Raw genomic sequence first — 24,996 nt, forward strand, 5'->3', positions numbered from 1 at the left:
GGGAACGGCTTCCGGCCAGTAAACAATCAGCTGCATTCAGTTGCACAGACTTAACCCCGTAAGGGTTTATGGGATCGTTAATAGAAAATGATGGGTTCAGTAATCAGAATTACCATGTGTTACAACAATTCTGTAAGAGGAAATGTTTGGGGCCTCTCGAATGTAATTAATTAGAATAAATACCATATTTTTCAGATTATAAGACGCGCTTTCCCCCCCCTAAAAGAGGGTGAAAATTTGGGTGCGTCTTATACACTGAATGTAGCCCCATCCACTCACCGGCCCCCACCCTTTGGCCTCTGCCTCCCAGTAATTTGCCTCCTCGCAGCAAACGGGGAAAATGGAGTTTGCGGAGGCTGCAATAGGCTATGGCCGTGTTTCTCAACCTTGGCCACTTGAAGATGTCCGGACTTCAACTCCCAGAATTCCCCAGCCAGCATTCGCTGGCTGGGGAATTCTGGGAGTTGAAGTCCGGACATCTTCAAGTGGCCAAGGTTGAGAAACACTGGGCTATGGCAATCCCTGCAGCCCGAAACAGCTGATGATCGGGAGCCTCCCTGCTGAAACTGAAAGTGAAACTTGCTGTTTGCTGCAAGGAGGCAAATTGTTGGGAGACAGAGGCAGATTTTTTCTCCATGTGCTAATCAGGCTGTTTGCTGTTTGCTGCAAGGAGGCAAGTCAATAACTATAAATGCCTATAGAATGTTCGAATGATTAGACTTATTTTTTAAAGACTGCTTTATTATTGTTCTAGACAGCTGAACAAAATGAAGAAGCTTTTGAAAATAAATGCTCGATCTGAAGAGGCCCAGTGCTATTGTAATCTTCTTTTAAATAGTTTTAAATAACGTATACTTCCAGAAAGCCACATCAATTTTAACAGCATCTGTACAAGGATAGTCTGAAATATAACACTACAGTGTATATTATCTGTTCTGTTTGCTGTTTGTTGCAAGGAGGCAAATTGCTGGCAGATTTTTCCCCCCTTGTTTTCCTCCCCAAAAGCTAGGTGCGTCTTATACTTCGGAGCGTCTTATACTCTGAAAAAAATATGGTAAGATCTAAGCAGGTTCAGTTCTTTTTTTTTTATTTTATTGATCAACAAAACGCCTGGTATCAATTGGAGCTCCCATTCCGCCACTGTGCTTTTAATTCCAAGGGAGTCAGCAAGGGAGCAAGAGGAATAAAAAATGATAATGAATATAATTTGTCTTCCAGGTATATCTCAGCGAGACTACACCCAGTACTACGAACACATCGCTAAACAGAGAGAGGAGATTTGCAGATGCATTCAGGATTTTTTCACGAAACACATACAGTATAAATTTCTGGATGAGGATTGTGAGTTTGCCATTTTCCTTTTAATAAGATGGCGGGTATTTTCTAACAATTACGAGGATGCTCACTTTTCCTTCTTTGCTTTCTCTCTCTCTCCCCCCCCCCTCCATTTCTTTTTTAGTTGTGTTTGATGTCTACAGGGACAGTATGGTAAGTGAGTTTTCTCTTCTATACCCATGCTGATGATTAGGAAGGCATATAATTAAGACCCCGATTTTCTCCCAAGAGATTGGCAGTACCTAGTCAGCTGGGTCTGGTCTTAAAAACACTGAATCGGTCACTAAGTGGAGGAGGGGGGAGAAAAATCAGGTAGCCCAAAAACGTATCTCAGAAGGAATCCATATTACTGTTGTGGCCCGCCAGAGGAGCTGGCCGCAGATTCAGACAGTGAGGAGGTTGGGGAGGAACCTGGGCCAGTCCTGGAGTCTGGGGAAGAGCCAAGGTGGCGCAGTGGTTAAATGCAGCACTGCAGGCTACTTCAGCTGACTGCAGTCCTGCAGTTCGGCTGTTCAAATCTCACCGGCTCAGGGTTGACTCAGCCTTCCATCCTTCCGAGGTGGGTAAAAATGAGGACCCGGATTGTTGTTGGGGGCGATATGCTGACTCTGTAAACCGCTTAGAGAGGGCTGAAAGCCCTATGAAGCGGTATATAAGTCTAACTGCTATTGCTATTGATGAGGGCTCTGTGTCGGAGGCAGAGAGGGGGCCAGGGCCGTCTGATAGTTCTCAGCTGCCTTTGGAATCAGACATCAGTGAGGCAGAAGAACAGCTGGAGCCTGTTCCCAGTGTGCGCATACGCAGAGTTGTCAGACGAAGGGAAGAGCTAAAGAACAGGGGTCGACTTGGGAGTAAAACCACAGGTGGAGGATGAATGGCCCCTCCCAGAGGAAATAAAAGAGGAGCGAAAGGGGAGTGGAGTTTGCAGGAGACAATTAGTTCCCTTAATTGGTTCGTGACTCTCCGAGACTCCTTGCCAAGTTCTGCAGATATCGGCCTGGCAGCTCTCCAAGCCAGAGAAGGTCTGTGACTGAATAAGGAATGGCCTTGAAGGCAGGAGGAAGAATGGCTACTCAGGCAGCAGTCAGATAAGCAGGGCTTGTACCCAGACAAATGAAGCCACTTGAGAAAAGATCTAAGGCAATCCCGCACGAGTTCACAATGAAGATAAAGTAAGGAGAAGAAAATCCCATTTGGGTGTTCTACGTTCTGTCACAATAGTAGCAATCCAGATTTACGTGGAATTTGGTGTCTTTTAACACTCAGAACCTTTGATCTGAAAAGGAAGTTGTGTTATTGTTGTTTTATTTTATGCTTTCCACACATGGAGAGTTAACATTTTTTTTGACCCTTGCTTGCCATCCTCCTCCAGGGCAGAGTTTGGCTCATTGATTTTAATCCATTCGGGGAAGTAACAGATTCTCTGCTCTTTACGTGGGAAGAAATAAGATCTGGAAACAGTTCGACAAATGACCAGACTGAAGGCGCAGCAATGGAAGAGGTAAGAAAACAGAACAAATAGGGTTTGTTTTTTTTATAAAAAAGATATACAGGCATACATGTAATTAAGCCAGCTTTCCTGATTTTGCTAGGCATTGGCATTTTACTTTTTTTAAAAAATTTAAAACTCTGTCCAGAATTACTGTGTGGACAGAGAGAGAGAGCGAGGGAGGAAAGGACGAGAAAGAAAGAAAGAAAGAAAGAGAAAGGAAGGAAGGAAGGAAGAGAAAGAAAGAAAGGAAAGGAAGAAAGAGAAAGAAAAAAGAGAAAGGAAGAGAAAGGAAGGTAGGAAAGAAAGAAAGAAAGAGAAAGAAAGAAAGAAAGAAAGAAAGAAAGAAAGAAAGAAAAAGAAAAGTAAGAAGGAATTAAGGAAAGAAAGAGAAAGAAAGAGAAAGAAAGAGAAAGAAAGAAAGAAAGAAAGAGAAAGGAAGGAAGAGAAAGAAAGAAAGGAAAGGAAGAAAGAGAAAGAAAAAAGAAAGGAAGAGAAAGGAAGGTAGGAAAGAAAGAAAGAAAGAAAGAAAGAGGAAGGAAAGAAAGAAGGAAAGAAATGGAGGAAGGAAAGAAAGAAAGAAAGCCTCCTGCTCAAGCAAGAGACCTCTATACAATTTTGGACAAACGAGTGTCCCATCTCTTCTTAAAAACCTCCAGTGTTGGTGTTTTTTCCACAACTTCTGGAGGCAACTTCTGTTCCACTGGTTAATTTTTCTCATTTGTCAGGAAATTTCTCCTCCGTTCTAAGTTGCTTCTCTCCTTGATTCGTTTCCACCCATTGCTTCTTGTCCTACCTTCTGGTGCTTTGGAGAATAGCTTGACCCACTTCTTCTTTGGGGCAGCCCCTGAAATATGAGAGCACTACTATCATGTCAATAGTCCAGTATTTTAGGGGCTTCCCCAAAGAAGAGGGGGATCAACCTATTTGTCCCAAACTCCAGGACGAGAAACAATGGAGGGAAGCGGATGTTGAAGAGAAACTGTGATATATGAGTATTTGAGACTGCCATCGATTAGCTAATTAACACCAAACGAATTTGCAAGGAAACAAGTGAGTCTGTCTTTCTCAGTTTTGCTCTTCTCTTCCCAACTAGGAATCTCCATCCTTCCGTTGCACAAACAGCAACCTCACCGTCCAGCCGAGTCCGTATCTGAGCTATAGATTACCCAAAGATTTTGTAGATCTCTCCACGGGAGAAGATGTCCACAAACTAATTGACTTGCTCAAGCTGGTAAGCACATTTGGAGAGGGCGATGGAGAGGGTGATCTTTTTTGACACGATCTTTTGGGATATAAAAAGTCATCCTTTCCAGGGATTTCTTGTAGCTTGAAATCCACCTTTGCAGAACATTTGAGTGTGTTCATACATTCAGCCTCACCTCCCACCAGGTTTTCACTGACCAGATTTTTAGACAATCGAGTGAAATATATAAAAAGGTTATTTTCTTTAAAAAGCCTTACACTGAAGGAGGTGATTGATACACTCAAATTGGCATGCATTGCCTGGTGATTGGAGCCCACGGTCACAACACAAATGTAATATTGTTTGTAATATTCAACTAGAATCCAACTAGACTTCTATTCACTCCCCTTGTCTATATTCCAGTGTTTCTCAACCTTGGCAACTTTTAGATGTCTGGACTTCAACTCCCAGAATCCCTAGTCAGCTTGTCTGGACTTCAACTCCCAGAATCCCTAGTCAGCTTGTCTGGACTTCAACTCAAATCCCAGAATTCCCCAGTTAGCTTGTCTGGACTTCAACTCCCAGAATCCCCCAGTCAGCTTGTCTGGACTTCAACTCAAATCTCAGAATTCCCCAGTTAGCTTGTCTGGACTTCAACTCCCAGAATCCCCCAGTCAGCTTGTCTGGACGTCAACTCAAATCCCAGAATTCCCCAGTTAGCTTGTCTGGACTTCAACTCCCAGAATCCCCCAGTCAACTTGTCTGGACTTCAACTCCCAGAATCCCCCAGTCAGCTTGTCTGGACTTCAACTCCCAGAATCCCCCAGTCAGCTTGTCTGGACTTCAACTCCCAGAATCCCCCAGTCAGCTTGTCTGGACTTCAACTCCCAGAATTCCCTAATTTGCTTGTGTTGGACTTCAACTCCCATCATATTGGCTGGGGAATTCTGGGAGTTGAAGTCCACAGAATTTAAAGTTGCCAAGGATTGAGAAACACTGACATAATTTCTAAGATTGGTACTTTGTGGTGGAAATATATCAGTTTCCCTGCAAGTTCCTGTCACAATTTAAACATTTATAACTTGGAATTTTAGAAAAATATACTCAAATCTCTGGATTAGTTGATTACTTTCCCCAAGGAAAAACTTTAACTTTAAAACAGTTGCAAAATTTATGTTTTTGGATGCACCTTCAGAGTGAAACCAAGGGTGGATATGCACACCTTTTCGCAAATCATTTTCAGCTCTCCAAAATACAGTCTCTGTACTTCTGTCCCTCTAAAAGGTTAGAAACTAATTTGCAGAAAATCAAGTGTAGTAGAAAACCACAGAATTTTGCCTCAGAGTATTGCCTGACTTTTCAAAGCTATTTCGCTTTTATAACAGCTAAGGGAGGCTTGGAATCGGCCAAGATTAAAGCCTCACTTGGAAAAAAAAGATTTTATGGAACCCTTTTATGCTGTTTTAAGTCCACGATGAATGGTCGGAAACCTTAAACAAATCCAACCTCAAGCATTGCAATGAAGGAACATCCATTACTTGTGCTCCCACAGTGTGTGTGTTTTGTGTGTTTATACAAGCCAGATCCCATCCAAGGGCAGCCAAGGCTTAGAAAATTTGCAAACAACTTCTTGAGAGTGGAACTAAATATTTAGCCTATAGATATTTTAATTTAAAGCATGCGGAGGTGGCCGTGAAAGCTGTAAGCTTCCCTACTGAGGCTTCCTGGAGCTTTTTAGAGATGGATGAAAGGATCATAGCAGGGAAATTACCAATTCTTTCTAGTATAGAAAAAATTGCTCCTTTGTGAAAATTTGATTGGTCATCCGGTGGTCTCACACAACTTTACAGTGTCGGGAGACTAAAGTTAGAGTGGATTATTTTATGTTTTTATGGTATTTACTTTGTGCTGTGCATAAGGTTTTGTATAATTTTTTAAAAATCTTTTTAACGTTGGAAAACTGGCTAGCGGTAAGACCTCGGAAGGATGGAAGGCTGAGTCAACCTTGAGCCGGTGAGATTTGAACAGCCGAACTACAGAACTGCAGTCAGCTGAAGTAGCCTGCAGTGCTGCATTTAACCACTGCGCCACCTCGGCACATAATTGAGCATTATGTGTTCAAATTACCATTAATATTTTTTCATTTGTAGCAATCCTTATTTCCTTTGAATTCATAATTATCTATCAAATAACAATAAGTCTTTAAAGTATTATAATATCACCTATCTCCAAGGAGAAAAAGCAAATATTAGAACAAAGAATTTCCATTAGTTTATAATATACATTCATATTTTCAATTGACACATAGTTATAGTTCTTATTTATATTTATCACTTTTATGTATTTGTTTTCCCCCATAAAACGTTAAATTATACTTTCTGGGTTACCATCCCATACACCTATTTTGTGTTATCATCATTCTATTTTTCCTTTCTTTTCTCCCTCCCTCGCTTCTCTCCTTTCCTCCTTCCTCCTCTCCTCTCCCTTCCCTTCTTCCCTTGCCCTCTCCCCTACTCCTCTCTTCCTCTTCCCCTTCCTACCCTCTCTCCTTCTCTTTCTCTCCCTTCCCTCTTTCCTCTCCTTTCCTCTTTCTTCCTTCTCTCTCCTTTCCTCTCTTCTCCTCTCATCCTCTCTTCCTTTTCCTCCTCCTACCCTCTCTCCTTCTCTTTCTCTCCCTTCCCTCTTCCCTCTACTTTCCTCTTTCTTCCTTCTCTCACCTTTCCTCTCTTCTCCTCCTCTTTTCCTTTCCTTTTCTGTTGTTGTGGTTACCTCTTTTTTTATTGAAAAGTTTTAATAAATTTTACAAATATTTCCCCTTCCCTCCCTCCACCCCAACCCTGCCACCCTTCCAACCCTCCCTTCGCCCCAACTTCCCAGAGCAAAATACAGGGTATAAACATTTAACAATCGTACATTAACACAAGCTAACTAACTATAACATCTTACCTCCCTCTTGTACTTTAACTCCCCTTTTATTAAGCTAAATTTGGATAAATTATAACATTCATTGTTCATTCATTAGCTAATTGAAGTTCCTTAGTCCGATATTTGTTTTGAATGTAGTCAATCCATCTTCTCCATTCCAACTTGCGTTTCTCATCTGAACAATCTTTCCAATATGCTGAAATTTTAGCCGTCTCTACTAAGTTTACTACTTTTAACGTCCATTTTGAATAATAAGCAATTCTTCCTTCTTCCAGCAATCTTGCTGGCGTTATTAAATTCAGAATCAAATTAGTCCCTATAACTGTACTGTCTGTAATTATACCTAGCAAAAACAACTGAGGAGTGAACTTTATCCTCTTTTTAAGAATATTTTAAATAATCCACCATATTTTTATCCAAAATGCTTTAGCTTTTTTTACAAATCCGCCATACATGATAATACATAGCATCAACACAATCATATCTCCAACATTTAAATTATAAATTTGGATACATACAAGCTAACTGTGGTGATTTCTTTTCCTCTCTCAACTGGTGTATTTTCGGGCTGGCATTCCCGTGAGCCCAGATACAATTTTGTGCTTATCATTTCCTATTTCCCTTTTCTTCACTATCATATACCCTACCTATTTTTATCTAACATATACTTTTAATTCTTTCTTTTCTATTTCCCCCCCGTGTCATCTGTTTTCTTGCTTTCTTTTCTAAATTTCTTTCTCTAGCCGATCATAGAATCTTCCCCACGTCTTGAAATGCTCCGATTCCTCTCTGTCCTTTATTCTCAATGTTAACCTGTTCATCTCTGCACAGTCCAAGATTTCTTTTTTAAATCTCTTCTTTCTGTTGGTTTCTTATCTGATCATTTGATTTCTAACGATCATTGTGGCGAATGTGGTTATTGGTTCTTCATCCATCTAGCGGCTTGTATATTGTTTTCTTCTTGAGGTCTCCACAAACCCGTTGAATTTCTCGGTTTGTGCAAAGCTCTTAGGATGGTTCGGAAAATGGGAGTTAAGAGAAGGAAGGTTCAGCTTTGTCCCTGGGCCGTTTTCGGAGAGTCAGGTTCTCTCGGGCCAAGCTCCTCGTGTGGTGGTGGTGGTGATTTATTTATTTTTTTAGCTTTATTAATTTATGTCTAAGCTTTGTTATTTTTTTATAAGCAACTCAAGGCTGTAAATATATACACAATGCTCCTTCCTGCTCTTGTTTCCCGCAACAACTCTGTGAGGTGGGTTCAGCTAAGAGAGAGTGTATAAGGTTTGCGCTGTGTATAAGGTTTTGTACAATTTTTAAAAAATCTGTTTTCATGGCTAAGGCGGGACTAGAACTCACTCTCTGCTTGTGATTGGTCCAAAGTCACCCAGTTGGGTTTCATGCCTAAGGCAGGATTAGAACTCACTATCTTCTGTTTATTGACCCAAAGTCACCCATTCATGCCTAAAGCGGGACTAGAAATCTCCATCTCCTGGTGATTGGTCCAAAGTCACCCATTTATGCCTAAGGCGGGACTAGAAATCCCCATCTCCTGGTGATTGGCCCAAAGTCTCCCATTCATGCCTAAGGCGGGACTAGAAGTCCCCATCTCCTGGTGATTGGTCCAAAGTCACCCATTCATGCCTAAGGCGGGACTAGAACTCCCCATCTCCTGGTGATTGGTCCAAAGTCACCCATTCATGCCTAAGGCGGGACTAGAACTCCCCATCTCCTGGTGATTGGCCCAAAGTCTCCCATTCATGCCTAAGGCGGGACTAGAAGTCCCCATCTCCTGGTGATTGGTCCAAAGTCACCCATTCATGCCTAAGGCGGGACTAGAACTCCCCATCTCCTGGTGATTGGTCCAAAGTCACCCATTCATGCCTAAGGCGGGACTAGAACTCCCCATCTCCTGGTGATTGGTCCAAAGTCACCCATTCATGCCTAAGGCGGGACTAGAACTCCCCATCTCTTGGTGATTGGTCCAAAGTCACCCATTCATGCCTAAGGTGGGACTAGAAGTCCCCATCTCCTGGTGATTGGTCCAAAGTCTCCCATTCATGCCTAAGGCGGGACTAGAAGTCCCCATCTCCTGGTGATTGGTCCAAAGTCACCCATTCATGCCCAAGGCGGGACTAGAAATCTCCATCTCCTGGTGATTGGTCCAAAGTCATCCATTTATGCCTAAGGCGGGACTAGAAGTCCCCAGAGCCAAGGTGGCGCAGTGGTTAAATGCAGCACTGCAGGCTACTGCTAGATCAGCAGGTCAGCGGTTCAAATCTCACCGGCTCAGGGTTGACTCAGCCTTCCATCCTTCCGAGGTGGGTGAAATGAGGACCCAGGCTGTGGGGGCAATATGCTGACTCTGTAAACCGCTTAGAGAGGGCTGAAAGCCCTATGAAGCGGTATATAAGTCTACTGCTATTGCTATATTGCTATCTCCTGTTGATTGGCCCAAAGTCACTAGTCAACTTTTGTGCCTAAGGCAGGACTAGAACTCACTGTCTCCTGGTGATTGGTCCAAAGTCACCCAATCGACTTCCATTCCAAAGCAGAACTAGAATTCACTTCTCCTAGTTGCTAGCCTGATGCCTTCCCTATCCCCTGGAGTAAGACTGAAATAACAAAATAGTACGTTTTTTTAAATGAATAAATCCATAAAATATCCACTCCAATTTTTGTGTTGTTGTTGTTGTTTTTTCCAACCAGAAAAGAAATCAGCCAGAGGATGACGAACCATGAGGATGAATTGAAAAAATGGAAAGGAGGCCACCCAGAAAAAATAGGATTTTAACTAGAGCAGTTCTGAGTAAGAAAACTTCTTTCGTCCCAGAAGGAAGGCGATGCTAAATATTGCATAACCCTTTAACAGAATAAAGATGTTTTCACCTCATTAGACAAAAATTGCTTGGGAAATAACAGATCCACCAACGGGACTCAGGTTCTCTCCCACTAAGTCTATATATTTCGTTTCTAAGTGTTTGGTTTTGCATTTCTTTCAGGTTTCCTATGGATGGTGGGGCGGATAATATTCTGCCTTTTAGAAAGGACATCGTATCAGCCAAAGACAAAAGGCTGCGCGTAAAATGGGAACCAGCACCAAGTGCCAGATATAATTTACTAATAGTTGGATACGATTTGTGGCGTGGGAAAATCTTGCCTTCTTTCAAGGCGATGGATAACTGCAGTAGATATAGAAGGAATAGAATGACAGAGTTGGAAGGGACCTTGGAGGTCTTCTAGTCCAACCCCTTTGCTTAGGCAAGAAACCTTACACCATTTCAGACGAATAGATATCCAACATCATCTTAAAAACTTCCAGTGTTGGAGCATTCACAACTTCTAGAGGCAAGTCATTCCACTGATTAATTGTTCTAACTGTCAGGAAATTTCTCCTTAATTCTAAGTTGCTTCTCTCCTTGATTAGTTTCCACCCATTGCTTCTTGTCCTGCCCTCAGGTGCTTTGGAAAATAGTTTGACTCCCTCTTCTTTGTGGCAACCCCTGAGATATTGGAAGACTGCTATCATGTCTCCCCTAATCCTTCTTTTCATTAAACTAGACATTCCCAGTTCCTGCAACCGTTCTTCGTATGTTTTAGCCTCCAGCCCCCTAATCATCTAGTCCAGTCCCCAGCGATACAGGGAATTAAAGATATCTGTCATGAATACAGATAGACCACAGTTGAGCCCAATCTTTCTTAATTTCTCTCTCGGACTAAATTCAATTTTTCACTGCGAAATTCTCTGATTTCAGCACCCAGAGAAGCACTAAGAAACAGTCACTTCCCCTGATTTGCTACTGAGTGTAAGCCGCCGTCTGGGGAAATGGGTTGGGGGGGGGGCTAGGGTTAATATTTTTAAGTAGCTACTTAAGTAGCTGGATAACAGATCGTTTCGTGCTGCTCCTCGAGAGGTTCTCGCGGAGCTGCGGTTATCAAAGGATTTGCCAGGCACGTTCCATGAAATTGTGTCATTAATCAGATGGTGCCTTGGGCGGCTATTGCACTGTTGTGTGAGTCCCGATAAACCCCATGCGGGTTCTAGATGTACGTCACATCTCTGGGTTGAACTACAGATCGGTCAGACAGCCGCGAAGTGAAATCTGGCCACTTTTTGCGACCTTTCCTTGCCGCAGTCGTAAAGCGAATCACTGCAGTTGTTGAGGTAGCAACATGGTTGCTAAGTCAGTTGGGCTTCCCCATCGATGCAGCTATCAGGAGGGTCGCAAAAAGGGGGCTCACAAATGGCCTGTTGCCTGCCAACCCCTCCGGCAGCTGAATCAGAGGAGGAGGACGAGGAAGAGGCGTGGGAGTCAGAGTCATCATCAGGGCAACCCGAGCGAGAAGAGGAATGGAGCTGGCAGAAAGAGAGAGAGAGAGAGGTGGAGCCGGGCCGTCTGTCAATCCTCAGATGGAGAGTCAACAGCCCCCAGGTCTGGAGGTGGCTGGTGAGGAAGAGGAAGAACAGGTGGTTTACAGTGCCTGATGCGTAGATACACAGAAGGCAGAGGAGAGGAGAGCAGTGGAAATCTATGGGCCGGTCCTCGGGATGGAAGAACCACCGCTGCTAGCAAAGCCCCACCCTAGCTCTGGGGATAAAAGGCAGAGAGCAGAGATGAATAGCTGTGGCAGAGGAGAGGAGAACAGTGGAAATCCATGGGCTGGTACTTGGGACGGAAGAGCCACTGTTGCTAGCGAAGCCCCATCCTAACTCTGAAGGGGGCAGAGATGAATAGCTGTGGCAGAGAAGAGGAGAGCAGTGGAAATCCATGGGCCGGTCCTTGGGACGGAAGAGCCACCGCTGCTAGCGAAGCCCCATCCTAACTCTGGAGATAAACAGAAGGGGGCAGAGATAAATAGCTGTGGCAGAGGAGAGGAGAGCAGTGGAAATCTATGGGCCGGTCCTCGGGACGGAAGAGCCACTGTTGTTAGTGAAGCCTCACCCTAACTCTGGGGATAAAAGGAGCGGGCGGAGATGAATAAGTGCAGCAGATAACTATTCATCTCCCTGCCGGACGGACTTGTTAGCCTGCGCGAGAAACTTTTTGCCGGCATTCCTAATAAAGGAATCTTTTGAGTTCACGTCAGAGGGTTTGTGGTGTATGGGGAGCTGGCTCAGAACAGATCACGTGACACCCCCCCCCCCAAAAGACATTGCGCCTGTCATAAATATGAACCAGTTGCCAAGTGTCTGAATTTTGATCTCGTGATCGGAGGACATTTTTTTTTTAAAAGAAGAAAAATGAACTTTCTCTCTCTTGTGCCGTGGCAGGAAGTCACAAGAAATACAAGTCTTAAGTAGAAATTTCTGCTGCTAAGTGAAACGTGCGTGAAGTGAGTTTGGTCCCACGTTGCGACCTTCCTCGCCGCGGTCGTTAAGCGAATCACATTGGTTAATTTAGTAACACGGTTACAAAGTGAATCCGCCTTCCCCCTTGACTTTGTCAGAAGGTCGCAAAAGGGGATCACGGGACCCCCGGGACATTACAACCGTCGTAAATACGAATCACTTGCCAAGCTTTTGAATTTGGATCGTGTGACCTCGGGGCATCCTGCCACGGTCGTTAAGTGTGAAAACCGGTCACAAGTCCCTTTCTTCAGTGCCGTCATTAAATGAACAGTTGTAAGTGTTTGCAAAAAGCCCAGTCTCCCACCCAACAGTTTTCCCTACGACGCTCTATGGGTGCAGAGAACGGAGAAGAAGAATCAATCTTTTGATTATCTTTGATTATATTTAATTAAAGATTTATGGAGCCATCTTAGGGAACAATACCCCGACTGCCTCACAAACAATTAAGCCGGAAAGTGATAGCCAAGTGCAGGCGCTCGACACGGCGTCTGTTAATTTATTCCCAAGCCACAATTTGCCGCCTTAAAATTTTCCACCGGCACGGCGTAATTATATCTCTCTACGCTCCCTGTGGGCACCGACCTTGGAAAACAGAGCAGTACGGAAGATAATGGAGGAAAAAGAGAGAGAGTTTCACAGTTCAATAATAAATAACACCCCGTTTCCCCGAAAATAAGACCTCCCCGGATAATAAGCCCAATTGGGCTTTTGAGTGTATGTGCTTAAAATAAGCCCTCCCCTGAAAATATGTAAGCACATGTGTAGCCAGTCCCCGCCATTTCACAACTCCTGGTGGCAAGCAGTTCCACTGGTTAATTGTCCTCCCTGTTAGGAAGTTTCTCCTTAGTTCTCTTCTGGATTAGTTTCCATCCACTGTTTCTCGCCCTGCCTTCTGGTGCTTTGGAGAATAAGTTGACTCCTTATTTGTGGCAGCCTCTCAAATGCTGGGATATTGCTATCGTGTCCCCCACCCCTCCGAGTCCTTTTTCCCTCTAGGCTGGCTGTTCTGACCCCCTTCGTCCCACACCAACACACACTCCAAGCCAAAGATAAGTTACGGCATTTAATTAACAGACAGACAGGTCCTTGGCAGCAAACCGGCACAGATAAGGCTTGGCAGCAATCCAGCCTGCCAAGCTCACAATAATGTTCTCCAACATTAATTCCTGCATTGACTTCTGCAAGAGGGGCATGTGCACAAGCAGTCTTTTTTATAGTCTGGAGAGGAGCCTAATGACCACCAGCTGAGTGCAATCACCTCCTGTAACTGCGCAACTGTTCCTGATGCCTAGTAGCTCTTCGATGGCGTGCATCCAGGAACAACTCACTGCTGGCGTCCGGCTCACTCTCCCTTGTCTCCTCCCCATTGGTCCAAGGCTCAGGCGCCTCCTGGTGGCCAACCAGTCTCTCTGCGCCCTGCTCGGAGTCGGAACCCTGTCCAGGGTCCTCCACATCCTCCAGAGCCGACTCAGAGGGCCCCTCGCTGTTGGGAGTCTGGTGGCAGCACCAACGGCTCCTGCTGGGCCACAACAGCTGGCCATACCCAAATCCTGCAGGCATTTTTCAAACGTTCTAATCTCCAGGCCCTTTGATCATCTTAGTTGCTCTTCTTTGCACTTTTTCCAAAGTCTTGACATCTTTTTTGTAACGTGGTGACCAAAATCGGATGGAGGATTCCAGCTGTGGCCTTGCTAAGGCTTTACAAAGCGGTATGTACACTTCAGGTGATTTTGATTCTAAGCCTCTGTGGATACAGCTTTTTTTCAGCTGCTGCCGCACACGGCTGGCTCGGCCACCTCCCCCCCACCCAAAATGTTAAAGGTGGCCTCGATTCTTCTCCCCCACCCACCCCCCAAAATAGGCGATGCCTTATAATACGGAAACTCTGCCCTGTAGCAGCTTGTTTAGCGCTATCACAAAGATGGACGCTCAAAAGCGAAAATTGGTAACGGGCGCAGGAGGCACGTCGATCAGACACGCTGAGTTACGGCAGCAAAGTGGGGGTGAACTATGCACTGGCTGCTCTGAAGGAAAGGAAGTGGGGAAGAAAGTACAACTGATGATTAATTAGCCATCATAACACTTTTCTTCCAAGTGGGATGGAGCCTTGTGGGATGGGGGCCGTGGTGTTCTGATGCCTATTGAGTTAATAATTAAAACTGCCTCCGTTAATTGGGTTCATTTGCGGTGAGTTTTGCAGCTAGAGTTTAGTTTAATTGGGGAAGGAAGTGGGGTTAAAATGTGCTTTATAATAACGCTCACAATCTCTGCGAATTGGACTTAAACAATAACGGTCGAGGCAGCCGGAAAAACAGATAAGCAGGGATTAACTCCTGACAAACAATTAGGTAGCAAACAACAGCCTAATCAACGAACAATCAACAACTGGATATGAATAGGGAGCAAACCCTGCACTTCTAGCACTGATGATGTTACCTAGTTGGGTCATGAAAAGTCTGCAAGAAAAGAACTAAGATCAGAGAGCACCAAGGACCCCACAGTCCTCCCTGCAAACCCTACTCACTACTAGCACTGGTGATGTTACCTAGTGACGGAATATTTGGGGAGCATTATAAAAGCCACGCCTTCCTCAGACTAGAGGGACGCCGTGGCTCAGTGGCTAAGATGCTGAGCTTGTGGATCAGAAAGGTAGGTGGTTTGAATCCCGAGCACCGCGTAACGGAGTGAGCTCCCGTGACTTGTCCCAGCTTCTTCCAACCTAGCAGTTCGAAAGCAGGTAAAAAATGCAAGTAGAAAAATAGGAACCACCTTTGGTGGGAAGGGAACAGCGTTCCGTGTGCCTTCGGTGTTGAGGCATGCCAGCCACATGACCACGGAGACGTCTTCGGATAGCGCTGGCTCTTCGGCTTTGAAACGGAGATGAGCACCGCCCCCTACAGTCGGGAACGACTAGCACATATATGCAAAGGGAATCTTTACCTTTTAAAGCCCAGTCAATCTAGTTTTACTGCTTTCCGCTGGAGTATTTGGCAAATTCTGGAAACCTTTTTATTTTTCCCCCACTGTAAAAATTTTTTTCCTGCAGTAACTTATCTTCACAATTTGCACAGCAAGCTTGATAAATAAAACATAATTATATGCAGGCAGCCTGGCGGGCAAGGCACAGCCTGTACATTTAAGTAAAAAAGACTTGAGTTTTCTAAATTGTTCCGTTCTCTTCAATAACTCAGCAGGAGTGGACAATCAACCCGGATTAAGCTCGTGGATGTGGGGGGGGGGGCAGTTCACAACGCCCGCAGTGAGTCAGAAGGAACAGTCATGCTCCATTGTGCCGCTAACACACTGCACACAAGAAAGTCCCAGGCACTTTTTAATCCAAGGATTAAGGGAGCCCGAAGTTTCTTAATCTGCATCGCTCTTTCAAAGACAGGTGAGGTTAGCACCAAATTGCGGTTGACTCAACGCCGATAGTCCTTCCGTTCAAGGAAAAGGTGGTTCTACAAAGTTGTCCTTTCGGGGTTGTTCAGATGCACTTGTAATATTCCCACTGACCACCTCTCCGGCAGGTTTGCGTTACCTCCACGGTGGTAGGCATGGCACAGCACACGAAAAACCCCTTTTACGACCTGGTAATGCCGTAATTCAAGGTAGAATCAAGGCGACTGGATGGAGTTGAGCATTTGCTGCCCGGATGACCTTCCTATGTGAAGTTCATAGCAGATGTTCCTTTGCGCCCTAGGAAAGAAATACCTGTTGCTACCAAGGATTGAACTCTCAGTTAAAAAGCTGTGGTGGCCCAGGGGTTAGAATGCAGTGTGGCAGGTTAACTCTGCCGATGGCCAGCAGTTTGATCCTTACGGTTGAGGGTTGCTGACTCAGCCTTCCGTCCTTCCGAGGTTGGTCAAATGAGGTCCATGATATTCTCTGGAGACTTCTTCGGAATTCAAACTTCAAGGGCATCCATAGTCTTCCCCAACTTTTAAACATTTCATATGGTTATTCTGTCGTTCTGTTTTCCAAAACCTTGATAGCTGCAAGCCCAGATTTATGCACATTGTGTGTGGTATGTACATGCGGAATTCTATGTATCGCGTTATTCTGAGAAAGCATAAATCACAATCTTGGTTTATACGGCTGTAAATTATGATCATTCACAGTCCGCAAGGCTTCACAAACAGTCTGTGAAGATTCCGACAGATGTCTGCTCGAGTTGCCACAATCTTTCAGGGGAATGTTGATAAGCATCCATCTTTATCTCCCTTGAAACGGTGCCAGAGACCTAATTGCCCAATGCAGAGCAGGGTCAAACTTAGCACAGAGTCAAACAGAACTTCTCAAAGCTTGAACAGACCAAAATGAACTGATTGCTTCCTTCAAAGGCTCACGTCCCATTTGCTCTTCTTTTATGTCGTATGGGAGGGGCCAATCACCTCCAAGCCTTACTCCCGTTTTCTTACTTGTTCTGGCATTCTGGCAGCCCTGTGCATGCTCACACTGGGAACAGGCTCCCACTGTTCTTCTGCCTCACTGATGTCAGACTCCGGAGGCTCCAGAGGCAGAAAATAATTCCCAGATGGCCCTGGCCCCCTCTCTGCCTCCAACACAGAGCCCTCTTCCGAGCCTTCCCCAGACCTGCCATGTTCCTCCCCCAACCTCCTCACTGTCCGACTCTGCTTCCAGCTCTGCCAAGCAATCAAACATTTTTTTTTTTAAAGAGAGCATTTCCCACCTAATACAGAATCAGTGGGAACAAATAGGCTGGCCTTTCGCTGTAATTCAATTTTTGAAAGAAGGACCAGGCTTCAGAATTGCAGAGGCAAAAGTTAAATAAAGCGAGGAATTGATGCAGGAATTCTACAGGGAGCTTTTTTGATGTAATTATTCTGTCTTAGCGCCGGTGGGTGAAAAACATCTATTTAATTTATAATCCAATGCTTCTAAGACCAGATTGCAATCATAAAAGCCAAGCAAAAGACCCTGATTCATTCATTCCAGTTACAACGTTAATACCTCGGTGTATTTATCCTGGCGTTATATTAATAGCCAAATGACTTTTAATACAGGCACAACAATATTGTTTTTATTACCCGCTTCTGATTAATAACCCAACATAAGAAGAGATTTAAAGAAAAGAAAAAATTGGCTAGCGTCCACCAGGGGGCAGTGTTAGCTAACTGGCTGAACTTCACTATAAACTCAGTTTCTGAGTTTAAAAAAAAACACAACATTTTGCAAAATCAGATCAGGTCAATTTTCTCGTACGGAAAAGTGGCACTGCGGACACCAATGGTGCAGAGTGTGTTTCCAAAACGATAGGAAATGGGGAACATCTTGTAAATAATGAAAGAAGAACAGAAGTGTTTAGGCTAAAACATTACAAAGACTTGTTGCAAGAATTGGGGATGTCTAGCTTAATGAAAAGAAGGGCTAGGGGATAGCAGTGTTCCACTATTTGAGGGGCTGCCCCCCCAAAAAAAGAGGGGGGTTCAAGCTGTTCTCTAAAGCGCCTGCAGGCAGGGCAAGAAGCCATGGATGGAAGGCAAAAAAGCTAATGCAACCTTAAATTGCATTAACCGAGGGATGCAATCGAGATCAGGTGAGGTATTAACACGACTCTACAAAGCTTTAGTAAGGCCACACTTGGAATCCTGCATCCAGTTTTGGTCACCACACTGTAAAAAAAAGATGTTGAGACTTTAGAAGGAGTGCAGAGAAGAGGCCACCAGGGTGATGAGGGGACTGGAGGCTAAAACATACGGGGGAACGGTTGCAGGAACTGGATCTCCTTCCAGCTGCTAATCTGTTAAATCCAACAAGGAAAAAATTTCCTGGCAGTGAGAACAATAAACCAGTGGAACAGCTTGCCTCCAGAAAGTTTTGAGCGCTCCATCTCTGGTAGTTTTTAAGAAGAGATAGAACAAACCATTTGTCTGGAATGGTATAGGTTTCCTGCACTGAGCGGAGGGGTTGGACTAGAAGACCTCCAAGGTCCCTTCCAACTCTGTTATTCTGTTAAGCCAGTGTTTCTCAACCTTGGCCACTTGAAGATGTCTGGACTTCAACTCCCAGAATTCCCCAGCCAGCCATGCATGGCTGGCTGGGGAATTCTGGGAGTTGAAGTCCAGACATCTTCAAGTGGCCAAGGTTGAGAAACACTGTGTTAAGCTTTCTTAGCCAGGTGTGAGTATTTGAAAGGCATGTGGTCTCATTCTTGGGAATTAATCTTTTTCCAGCTGCTGAATCTTTCCTGGGAATTTAGTTCAGCCTTAAGAGGTGTTTCTCCTTTTTGCTCAGCTTTCAAATCTAACCTCGGACCTCTCTGGACAAAAAAACTCTACTATTCCTCTTCCTCCTTTAAGGTAACTTACAGGTAAAGCACAAAGTTGGATTTTGATCCAGAGACGGGAAGATTTGAATGACTAACTATGTCCATTAGTAGGGGGGGGGGCTCGAATTGTTTTAGTGGCCGTTTGAAATTACGACGACTCTGAAGATAGTGACCCGTGACCATTTTTCACACTTACGACCGTTGGAGCATCCCTACAGCCGCGTGATCAAAATTTCAATCGAGTCATTTAAGTGTTGAGTTTTGTCCTATTTCATGGCCTTTCTCGCTACAGTTGTTAAGTGAATCACTGCAGTTATTAAGTTGGTCACCCAGTTGTTGAGTGAATCTGGTTTTCCCTTTGATTTTGCCGGTCACGAAAAGAGGATCACGTGACCCTGGGATGCTGTGACCGTCGTAAATATGAGTCAGTGGCCAAGCATCTGAATTTTGATCACCTGAAACCCCAGGGATGGATTCCAATGGTCGTAAGCGTGAAAAGTAGCCCTAAGTCCCTTTTCCCAGTGCCGTTGTAACTCGAAACAGTCACTAAATGAACTGTTAAGTTGAGGACTATATATATATATATATTCAGATAATTGTGGGGGAAAACAGCTATTTTTTCAGTGAGCTTCGTCCTGCCTCTTCAACGTTGCTTTCTTAAACCAGTCGCTTTGTTAAATCAATAAATTAATCGCTTTATTAAAGAAAGCAATGCTTGATTAAATAAATCAACTGCCAGAGGTGCCCCTGCCAAATGTTAAACCACGTTTTGCCAGCTGCAGGCGAATGAAATTGTCGCCGTGAAGGATGAACTGCATTGCAGTTGGGATTTCTTCTGGGGTGATTATGCCCTTCAAGGCAGCAAAATCCTTGCAGTTTAAACCACAATTAATCCCAGCCAGGAACGCATTAAACACTGAACCCAGGTCAGTAAGGGGACAGGTTACTCAATAACGCACAGGCCTGGGGTTTTTTTTTTTTGCACTGATGCTCTGGAGGCCCCAACCACAGTGTAGTAGCAGAAGAGGCGGTGTGTGTAAATCCCAATTGTGCAGCTGGCTGCTTGTGATTCACAGCAGGTGGGAGACCCTCCGGGGAGTGGGCAACCAGGGTTAAAAACGGGGCAAACCCCAGCTGTAGAGGAAAGCAGGCTGGATGGGAGATTGGTTGCTCTATTCGGGACCCCTTGAGATCATTTAGTCTACCCTTTTCCGGTTTGGAGCCTCTTAAGTAGGGAGACAAACATCTGGATTAATTGTAAAAAGGGGAAAGGGGGGAAGTAGTTATTTGAACCAGAGAACAGCCAGCTGTTCCTTTGATCACTTTGGGGGGTGGACAGCTGTTGACCTTCCCCCCAATCGCTCATGTAAACAGTAAACAGCAACAGAGTTGGAAGGGACCTTGGAGGTCATCTAGTCCAACCCTCTGCTAACGCAGGAGACCTGTACTAGGGATTCGAACCGCCGAACTGCCGATGTGTTTGGGGACAGGAGGGGTCTTGGCTGAAGGACGCCCCCCCCCCGTCTTTGGTGGCGGTGAGGGACCCCAGGCCGGCTCTCCCCCGCGGCCGCCCCGTTGCAGACCGGAGCCGTCTTCCTGGCCAGGCAATCCCGACTGCGGGCCGGTTGCCGCATTGTTGGCCCCGCGGCTCCGCTCCCGGCTTGCCAAGCCCGTTGCCGCGGCCTCTCGCCTCCCCACTGGCCGGAAGGAGGGAAGGGAGGAAGGGAAAAAAGGGGAGAGAGGGAGGAATGGAGGAAGAGAAGGAGGGAGGAGGAAGGAAGGGAAAGGAGGAAGGGGAAAAGAGATGGAGGAAGGAAAGAAGGGAGGAAGAAAGGAAAAAGGGAAGAAGGGAGGGAGGGAGGAAGGGAAAGGAGGAAGGGGAAAAGAGATGGAGGCAGGAAAGAAGGGAGGAAGAAAGGGAAAAGAAGGAAGAGTAGGAAGGGAGGGAAGAAGAAAGGGGAAAAAAGGAAAGCGAGGGAGAAAGGTTGGAAAGAAAAAATGAGGGATGGAGGAAGGAAGGGAGGAAGAGAAGAAGAGAGGGGAAGGAAGGAAGGAAGGGACCCAGCTGGTGCAATGCGAATTTGTGGCGGGCCGCTTCGCAAGGGGAACGGGGGGGGGGGAGAGGGAGGAGGAGGGGGAGCGGGCTTTGCAAGCGGGATGAGGGAGGGAGGGGGAGCGGGGGGGGGTGAAGAGGATGGAAGAAAGGAAGAAAGGCGTCTCCGCCCTCCCCCATTACCATAACAACTCAGCGCCCCCCCCCCAGCCCTGCAATGCCAGCGGGGGCCCTGGAGCTGCAGCCGCCGGAGGGCAGGGGGAGAGGGTCGCCCTCCGCTGCGCTCCCACTTGCACACACACACACACACACACACACACACACACACACACACGCACGTACACAGACACACACAGGCACTCTCTCTCTACTCTCTCACACACACAAACACAACCAGAGACACTGACTCTCTCTCTCTCCCTCCCTCTCTCTCTCTCTCTCTCTCTCTCACACACACACACACACACACACACGCCTAGAGGCAGAGCTCCCCCCCCCGCCCATCTAGAGCGAAGCGAGAGCGCCGCGCGCTTCCCAGGGAAAGTTCACTCTCGCTGCAAAGCGCAGGCAGGCGAAGGAGGGGAAGCGACTTTCTCTTTCTTTTCCCCTTTCCCTTTCCTCCTCCTCCTCCTCCTCCTCCAGCCTCCTAGGAGGGGGGGGCACGCCTCTCCTCCCCCCCACCCCCTTTGACACCCCACCAAGCCGAGAGAGGGAGGGAGAGAGAGAGAAAGAGAGAAAGAGAGAGAGAGGAAGGATGGCGTGAAAAGCAGGCGCGGGAAAGAAAGGGAAGAAGACGAGAGGAGAGAGGGAAGGAAGGGAGGAAAGAGAAAAGAAGACAGGAGGAAAGAAGGAAAGAAGACAGAGGAAGGGAGGAAGGAAGGAAGGAAGGAAGGGTGGGAGGGTGGGAGGGAGGGAGGGAAGGAAGGGAGGAAGGAAGGAAGGAAAGAAGGAAGGAAGGAAGGAAGGAAGGAAGGAAGGAAAAGGACCGGGAAACTGTCCAAGTTTAGCCCGAGAGGAGCTCCGCACCGCCTGCCAGGAAGAACCCGGAGGGCTCCGCGAAGAAGAGAAAGCAAAAGCCGCTAGCTTCCTCCTCTTCCTCCTCCTCCTTCCCCGGCTGGCGCCCGCCTCGCCTCGCCCGCCCGCCGGCTCCCTCGGCTCCTCCGCCGCGGCCATGGCCCAGGAGAACGGCGAGACGCGCGGCTCGTCCTGGAAGAAGCCCGCCGAGGACATCGGCCGCATCTTCGCCTTCAAGGAGACCCTGGGGACGTAAGTGCGGGGCGCCTCTCGCCATCCTTGGGGGGCCAGGGGGCTGGGCAGGGGGTCTCCACTTGGAAGGGGAGAGGCGGGCAGGGGTCAGCGCTGGAGTTGGGGGTAAGGGGGTCCCTGTTCCGAGCAGCGCTTGGCCAGGTGGGACGGGGCGGGTGGAAAAACCCCATTCCCCTGGAAGGAGACCCCCGACCCTTCATTCTGGAGAAGGAGGGGGTCGCCCTCCCCCACCTCCTCTCAGCCCCTCCCTTCCCCACCCAACTTAGCCCTGGGGGGGGGGGAGATGTCCTACCCAATGTCCACCAGGTCCCCCTTGGGGGAAGCCAACAGCGAGGAGGCCCCTGAGAGGCTCCCTCACCACCACCAGTGGTGGACCAGACCCACCTCTCTTCCTGGCCTTCAACCTGCTTTAAGGTAGCCTTGGGCTCCTCCTCTGGTTGAGGTTGAGTTGTTGAGCTCTCACACAGGGTGGTGTGTCCTTGCGGTGCCTTCTCTGCGCCAAGCGGAGGAGGCTGGTTTGTGTAGCCAAACCTCTAAAGGTTGTTCTCCACACCTTCCTCCCCATCCGAGGATGGGGCAGAGAGCCTATCTCGATGTGTCTCGGCCAACTGTCCTCTGTTTGTCCCAGACCTGGCATGGAGGGCTGGGTCCGTTGTGGGCAGGAGGTGTGTTCCTTGTGTTGGTTTGTGGGACTGGAACCACGCTGGTTCTTTCACCAACTGGTGTTTTGAGCAGAGACGGTGGGTGGCCTTGGTGACGGAAAGTCCTTTTGGAAACAGTCGTAAGAAAGTGGATTTTGATGTCTGGGTGGGGGGGACTGCCTGTTCCTCTGCCCACGTGGAGGGTCTCTTGTAGAATGCAGGTAGTCCTCGGCTTACGACGGTTCGCTTAGTGGCCGTTTGAAGCCACTAGGTGACCTACAGCCCTTTTCACAGTTAACAGTTAACAGTTAACTGTTCCAGCTTCCCTCTGTCTGTGTGTGTGTGTTGTGTGATTTACATTCAGATAATGACAAATGACTCGCTTTTACGACGGCGGCGGTGTCCCACGGGGCCGCGCCATCCGAAACTGGATTCAGGTTCCTGCTTTAACACCACTTCCCTTAAGGACGGCGGCGAGGGAAGTCGTAAAATGGGCACGAACGAATTCCTCGCTTTTTAGCGACAGGAAGGCAGGGCTCGCTAGAGGCCGTAAGTCGAGGACTACATATGTGTGGTGGATGGTTTCACGAGGAAGAAGATTCTTGGATCCATGGCAAGCGGCGGGGTGGGTGGGTGGAGGGGGGGGGGCTAATACAAAACCAGGAATGTCAGCTGTCCGTATTTATAGAGCTGGGATTTCAAAGGGTAAATACAGATTGTGGCGTGTGCCTCCTCCTGAATCTGACAGCGGGATCTATTCATAGCATGTGGAGCCGCGAGGAGAGGAGGGGAGGTGGGATCTCTTTTATCCACCCTCCTTCACTCTTCTTGCTGGAATATTTTCTCCCTCCCCCCCCTTTTTATTTATAGTGCTCGGATAAAAAGATTAGCAAAATGGAGGTTTTGATTGCAATCTCCTTGGCATCGTGGCCACCCTGGCGGGGTTTTCACCCGGCGGGTTGGGGCGGGGGGCGCGTATAAGAAGCGATTAAAACCACAAATCCAGCACTTGCAAAATATTCTTCCGGCCGGGCGTCGGGGAAAGCCCTAGTGGACCACCGAAGTATCGGTGGAAGCTCGGCTCAGTCGTAGTAACGGCGAGGAGGGCGGGATGAACAGAGGTGAACATAGCTTAACAGAGAGGGAAGGGACCTTGTTGGCCTGGGATGGCGAAACGTTGGCACTCTCGTGCCGCGAGGGGCACGCAGAGCCCTCTCTGCGGGCACGCCAGCCTTCACCCCAGCCTAGCTCCGCCACAAAGTCCTGGGCGCCTCCTGCTGGCCAGCTGGTTTTCGGGTCTCGGCCACTACGTTTGTGGTGGTGGATGGTTTCACGAGGAAGAAGATTCTTGGATCCATGGCGAGGGTGGGGAGGCGTAGGAGGGGGGGCAGGGCGCATGTGCGGGGGGGCCCCCACTCACATTGCATTTTGGGGGTTCACCTCCTGCAACAACCTGGAAACCAAAACGGGGCATGGGGGTACGGTGTGGGGGCCCATTGCTGGTATAGATCTCCTGCTTGTGCAGGGGGTTGGAGTAGAAGACCTCCAAGGTCCCTTCCAACTCCGTTACTCTCCGAGTTGGTCCGTCAGGTGAGCCCTTCTAGATGATTGGGGCTGGGGGATGGACCGCTGGATTTGGGGACAGTGTCCTCGCTTTGCTTATCCAATGACAATGGTTTTCGGCAAGGCCTGGAAGACCAGGAATCCATCGGCAGTCTCAACATGGGCTTTGTGGTACTTTTTCCCAAAGAAGACCAGATCAATCTAGAAGGCGACCAAGCGTTTTGTACAGTGGTGGGATTCAAATAATTTAACAACCGGTTCTCTGTCCTAATGACCAGGTGGATAGGCGGGGCTTAGTGGTCATGTGATCATGTAGGCGTGGCCAAGTCAATGTCACTCACGTCGATGGGCGTTGCTTCGCCTTAGTTGTTACAATGGTAATAAGGGTTAATGAAGAGGCAGTTTCTGTAAGCGAGGACAATAAAGATGAGGCTAGAAACAACACCAGAATGTTTCCTTCCTGCCTTCCTTACAGGATTAGCCCTATAAAGTGGAAAAAAATAAAATAAGATTTCTTCCAACAACCAGTTCTCCGAACTGCTTAGAAAGTTACCAACCGGTTCTCCCAAATAGGTGCGAACCGGCTGAATCCCACCACTGGTTTTGTGCAATTAATTGTTCTACTTTCCCATTGCACTGTACGCTTAACAGCCAAAGTGCAGGATTGGCAACGGTCCTTATTTTTAGAGAGCCGAGGTGGCGCAGTGGTTAAATGCAGCACTGCAGGCTACTTCAGCTGACTGCAGTTCTGCAGTTCGGCGGTTCAAATCTCACTGGCTCAGGGTTGACTCAGCCTTCCATCCTTCCGAGGTGGGTGAAATGAGGACCCGGATTGTTGTTGGGGGCGATATGCTGACTCTGTAAACCGCTTAGAGAGGGCTGAAAGCCCTATGAAGCGGTATATA

The 24,996-nt window shown here is 47.1% G+C and overlaps 2 protein-coding genes across 2 annotated transcripts in view; both read left to right on the plus strand.

Moving 5' to 3' along the window:
• The window catches only part of CDC123 (cell division cycle 123), a 30,378-nt gene extending 20,556 nt beyond the window's left edge, over positions 1-9,822 (plus strand). The window contains 5 exon segments of the mRNA XM_032220940.1: positions 1,219-1,341; positions 1,460-1,488; positions 2,708-2,836; positions 3,921-4,058; positions 9,639-9,822. Of these exon segments, the coding sequence (XP_032076831.1) occupies positions 1,219-1,341; positions 1,460-1,488; positions 2,708-2,836; positions 3,921-4,058; positions 9,639-9,671 (452 nt within the window). The 3' untranslated portion in view covers positions 9,672-9,822.
• Positions 9,823-21,557: 11,735 nt separating this feature from the next.
• CAMK1D (calcium/calmodulin dependent protein kinase ID) overlaps positions 21,558-24,996 on the plus strand; it is a 136,018-nt gene continuing 132,579 nt past the window's right edge. Inside the window, 1 exon segment of the mRNA XM_032222175.1 lies at positions 21,558-21,887. Within this exon segment, the coding sequence (XP_032078066.1) occupies positions 21,793-21,887 (95 nt within the window). The 5' untranslated portion in view covers positions 21,558-21,792.

This window comes from Thamnophis elegans, chromosome 7, assembly GCF_009769535.1.
Source record: "Thamnophis elegans isolate rThaEle1 chromosome 7, rThaEle1.pri, whole genome shotgun sequence".
Lineage (NCBI taxonomy): Eukaryota > Metazoa > Chordata > Lepidosauria > Squamata > Colubridae > Thamnophis > Thamnophis elegans.